The sequence below is a fragment of the Leuresthes tenuis genome, unplaced genomic scaffold (assembly GCF_036924035.1).
Source record: "Leuresthes tenuis unplaced genomic scaffold, fLeuTen1.0.hap1 SCAF_18, whole genome shotgun sequence".
In the NCBI taxonomy this organism is placed as follows: Eukaryota; Metazoa; Chordata; class Actinopteri; order Atheriniformes; family Atherinopsidae; genus Leuresthes; species Leuresthes tenuis.
In genome coordinates, this window is record NW_027325372.1 from 20,063,578 (window position 1) to 20,068,774 (window position 5,197).

General features: G+C 43.5%; 1 protein-coding gene across 1 annotated transcript; it reads left to right on the forward strand.

Annotated features, from left to right (window-relative positions):
* Positions 1-209: 209 nt before the first annotated feature.
* irx1b (iroquois homeobox 1b) lies at positions 210-4,113 on the forward strand. Its single transcript, XM_072370305.1, has 5 exons — positions 210-679; positions 1,461-1,703; positions 2,111-2,876; positions 3,080-3,140; positions 3,780-4,113. The coding sequence occupies exons 1-5, from the start codon at positions 443-445 to the stop codon at positions 3,826-3,828; spliced, it is 1,356 nt and encodes a 451-aa protein (XP_072226406.1). The 5' UTR covers positions 210-442; the 3' UTR covers positions 3,829-4,113.
* The last annotated feature ends 1,084 nt before the right edge of the window (positions 4,114-5,197 follow it).

Here is a 5,197-nt window from a genome sequence, read left to right on the forward strand (position 1 = left end):
CACATTCACAGGTCTCCTTCTCTGTTGACACAGTTAAATCATACACTTGCACACTCGCTAACACACGCACACACACACACGGACGACCTAGGCTAACCAATGCACTAATCGCCTGCCCCGGGCATAGGAGGAGCTTGGTGTTTAAGTAGGCTGCCAATCAGTCAGTCAGCTCCACATCCAGAAGCTCCTGCGGCCAGACGCGCGCATCACTCCTCACTCGAGGTGCCAAACTGCGGCTCTGACACAAGAGGAGAAGCTTGGCTTTTTTCTTTTTTTTTTTTAAGGGGGTATGTTGTGATTTAGACAGCCCCCTTCACCCTCCTGTTCTTCTTCCTCTGTTTTCTGGGAATCCCTACTTTCTATCTTTTTTTTTTCTCTTGCACTCCTTTTTGCTGTTACTTTGACTTTAGGGGAGATTTACTGCGCGCGTTTTTCCCCGGACATGTCTTTTCCTCAGCTGGGGTACCCTCAGTTCCTCAACGTATCCCATGAGGTGTACGGGAGCGAACGGCCGGCCTCTGCCCGGGAGGGAGGCACCGAGGGCGGCGTGAGCTCATCCGCCACAGCCGCGGCTGTCGGCTCGATGCTGGGGATGTACGGGAGCCCATGGGCGGCTCATAATTACAGTGCCTTTCTGCCGTACAGCGGAGCCGCAGACCTCGCCCTCATATCCCAGATGGTAGGAGCTGATAGTTGTTTCAGGAAGGTGTTAATGATAACGATAAAGTGCCGTAATTGTTGCTGTTGTTAGGCTGAGCTTTTGTTTCTTTATCTTTAATGGCGCAATGAACAGTTTACTCGGCGATTAAGTCCTTTAAACATCGATTGTTCGTTTTCTATAGCCTCTTAATTGTATCAACTTTACAAAGTTTATTTAATCGAAACAATTTGTCGCTTCTGATTGAAATTATACATATTTACAGTTCTAATTTGGCACGAATCCAAGAAAGTCAACGAACTTTGAGAGTATATTTTAAGAGTTTACTTTTAGTTCTCTTCTCTAAAGATTTTTTGTTGTTTTTTCCTCTTTAAATTCAGACTCCATCTGCTAAATATTTAATGCCGAAGATTCATAACCTTGAGAGAAAAGCACATATAAAGAAATATATGTTTGAAACCAAATTTCTTCCTTTTATCAAAGACAAAAAAGATCAATCAATAAATGTTATATATACCATAATATAATAACATAATTATAATTTTATAACACAACCAATTTTGAGAATCATATATATATATATATATATTACTGGGTGTTTTAATTATGGTTATGTCTAATTCCTAAATTTGCTAATAATTTCATATTAATCCTCTTTGATGGCAAATTTGTTGAAACTTCCATTTTAAAAAAATCTCTTCTGCTCCGAAACTATCGATTGAGATGTTGGCCGAAGAAGGAAAAACTTCCAATGCAAGCCGCTCAACAAGTTGCCACCTCTTTTCTCCCAATAACATTCCAGGGCTCCCAATATGAGCTGAAGGACGGCCCGGGTTCCCACCCAGCTTCCCTGCCTGTTCACGCCGCACAGGGCTTCTACCCATACGGCCAGTATCCGTACGGAGACCCGGCGAGGGCCAAAACGGCCACCAGGGAGACCACCAGCACCTTGAAGGCCTGGCTGCAAGAACACCAGAAGAACCCGTACCCCACCAAAGGAGAGAAGATCATGCTCGCGATTATTACAAGGATGACACTCACACAGGTGTGTGCGTGTGTGAGTGTGTATGATGTGTCAATGTAGAGTTTATAAAACAAAATGAGTGCTAACCAGGCGCAACACCAAAGCCCTTTTATGTGGGAATCAGTGCCTGGAGATAAAACAGAAGTAATGATTGTTTTAATATGTTTCATCCATTCAAGCAAACCCTGAGACAAAAAGTACTTTTTTTTACGCTATAATGGCTATTGCGATAATCTTGTTGGTAGTTGTGTGACAGACACTTGAGGGGGCGCTTTCACAGAGACTTTCAAAAGTTTCTCCAGAATTCTCATCTCCAAACTTACGAAGATTAAAGAAAAAAACGAACTGTTGGTTCTCATGTATATTTGGATTTGAAGAATCTCATCATTTAATTGTAAATGCTTAAAAACGCATTTTTTCTATCTAAGGTATCTACGTGGTTTGCAAACGCCCGCAGACGCCTTAAAAAGGAGAACAAGGTAACTTGGGGCCGCAGCGCCGAGGACCGGGACGGCCGCATCTTCAGCAGCGATAACGAGGACGAGCCCGGCAAGAATGGCAGCGACGACGAAGATGATGAGGAGGAGATTGATTTGGAAACCGTCGACATCGAGAGACCCGAGGAGCAGCGAGCCGGGGAGCAAGGCTCCGGGAAAGCAGAGGGAGAGCCAGGTCTGTCCGCCAGAGAGCAGGCCTCGGAGTCCAAGAGCTCGGAGAGCAGCAGGACGCTTTCTGTGGAGGCGGGTGTTTCCCTCTCGCCTGGTGGAAAACTCGCAGCGGATCGTTCCCCCAGCAGAGAGGAGTGTGTGAGACCCCCACAGAGCAAACCGAAAATCTGGTCTTTGGCTGAGACCGCCACGGCCCCCGATAGCGCTCTCAAATCCTCCCCCGCGGCCTACGCGCATCACGCGGCTATGGCCTCCGCCAGCCACCCGGCCTTACTCCCGGGTCATGGAATATACACATGCCAGATTGGCAAGCTACACAACTGGGCCAACGCAGCTTTGCTCAATGCCAACTCCATTTTGAACATGAGGTCGCTCCTCGGAGGTGCGCCCGCGGGACACCTGCCTCTCCATGGCTCAGTGCCGGCTGCGCGTCATGACGCACGACCAGCGGCTTGCACGGGAGCTTCGGGGACGGAGGATGACAGCGACGTAGAGTCGACAGGAAGCTTGAGTCCAAAAAGAGATGGTATGATCTATATGTCGTTATCTTTTTTCTTTTTTTTCCTTAACGGCCTCCGTAGTGTTAACTGCACCCATATGACAGCTTGGTAAAATGAAACAAAACAATCACCTACAGGACATGAGTTTAATTTGAAAGTGAAAAATCTAAATAACTTTGTTCATGTGGCCTGATTCGATTTTTTATTTATTTATGATTGTTTCACACAGATGAAGAGAGCGACCACAGGCCTGATTCCCTGAAGTCCTCGTTTCAATTGATCACCGACAGGTAAACTCGCCCCCTTTGAAATCAATTTGCCATAATCATTCAATCGACCTCAGTATCTTCCAGCACCTCTGCTGATGAAATGAACCATAAAGCAGAAGTAAATACTTTTACACCTGACAGTAAATACTGTTACACCTGACAGGGCGGGAGGCAGACCTCAGCACATAAATCATGAGACTGAGTCCCCTCTTTAACGCACCGTCAGGCACACCGTCCAAGATACCCCCTCTTCTATCTCCTCCTCCTCCTCCTCCTCCTCCTCCTCCTCCTCCTCCTCCACTAAACAAGGAGTTTATCGCCACCTATGTCATTTAAATAATCTGCCACCATTTATTCACGCCCCCTCAGTGAAAAAGCTAATGTATGTCAAGGAAAGCTCCGATAGCAACATCAGGAACGAAGTGGACCGTGAAAAGACATGAAACAATTTACCTAAAGTAATTTTTAATTTGCATAAGTAGAGTTTAATGTTGTTGCTTTCTGAGATTTAAATCTCTTTGAATCGAGATGTGATTTTGAAACTGAGAATACAAGAATAGTTCTGAAAATGTTGCTTCTTTAAAGCTTCCAACTGAAGAACCCAAATACTACTGATTTCCCCCCTGATCCTTGTTTTTCATTTGTGTTCTCTTTCCTCAGACCTCACCATGGGACAGCAGCACAGCGAGTTCTGACAACGACATTATGAGAAGATGAAGCAAAAAAGAAAAAGAAAAAAGAAAAAGATAGGAATAATTTTATTTAATGGAGAACAGTTAATGAAGGCTATTTTTCTGAATGGGCAACCTGTCATAGTATTACTGCTTAGCTTCTACGTTCAAAAGAGATGGTTGTTTTTGTCAAAGATTTGCTTATGTCTCCTTTGTGTCTTTCAAGTTTTTTCCTCTGCTTTTCTGTTGTGAGCAGATACCCTGAAAATTGTAAATACAGGATATGAATTTGTCTTTAAAGAATATATTTTTTGGCAACTAAATAAATGTCGTTACAGTCATTTATTTAACCTTTTCCCACTTTAGTTTGATTAAACAGCTCATGTTCCACCCAAAATGTACAGAGAATGTAAGGGAAAATAGGGGCAAAGTGGGGATGAAGAGGTGGCAGTGTTTTTTTTAAAAGCAAACATACAACATTTAATTTGTAACTTCTACTTAGTAGCAGATCAAGTTTTTGTGAGATTAATTTATATTACATTACATCTGGAAGATATTAGTTTTAACATATAGTTCATATAGTATCTCACTGTATGTTCCTCTTACAAAAAAATTGGTGTAAAGCCCCAGAAGATTGAATATTTAGGTGTAATTCTATATTAATATTAACATAGTACACTTATCAATTGCAATTAATTTACAATTGACCCTTTTGACCATATTTTTAGCTTGTTTCAAAGTCTCCTTACAAATGGAACCACACAGTGTCAGCCCGTTTTCACAAGAAAAATCTCACTATTATTGAAAAATGCACTCTCGCCAAAACTCTCGGAAGCCACTGCAAACGCTGCGGAAATCAAAATTGAAGATTTCCAGGACCTTGTGAACCTGCGCCTGTGCTTTCAGCCGAGGCCTCCTTCCTTTAATGTTGGATTATACCCCCTCAGTGCCACCACTGCTGCCTCTGAAATATGGATCTGACGGGCAGGAAAGGCCAGCAGCCAGTATGGGGGCAGCAGCTCAGGGGGAGGTGGATGGGAAGGGAGGTGGGGTGGGTTTGTGTGTCACTCTGTGGCATCTTTGTGACAGTTAAAGATCCAAAGACAGTAAAGAGACAAGATGGTGGGGGGTTTTAGCACTGCTATTAGTGAGGGGTTCTCAAAGCTATGGTGTCTGTGCTTGGTTAAGAAACCTATCAAGTGTGCCACATAAATTTGAGTTGGCTGGCGTCTCAAGGGGGATTTATTTACAGATAAAATTTTGATCTCACTGGAAAATTTAACACAGGCACATTGAAGACTGTATTGGTAACCTTTAAAACTTGTTGTTTGCAACTGTTAAGTGCAGACTTAATTGTGATAGTCCAGTGCTGATGGTCAAGTTGCTATGGCAAGTTAACCATGTCCA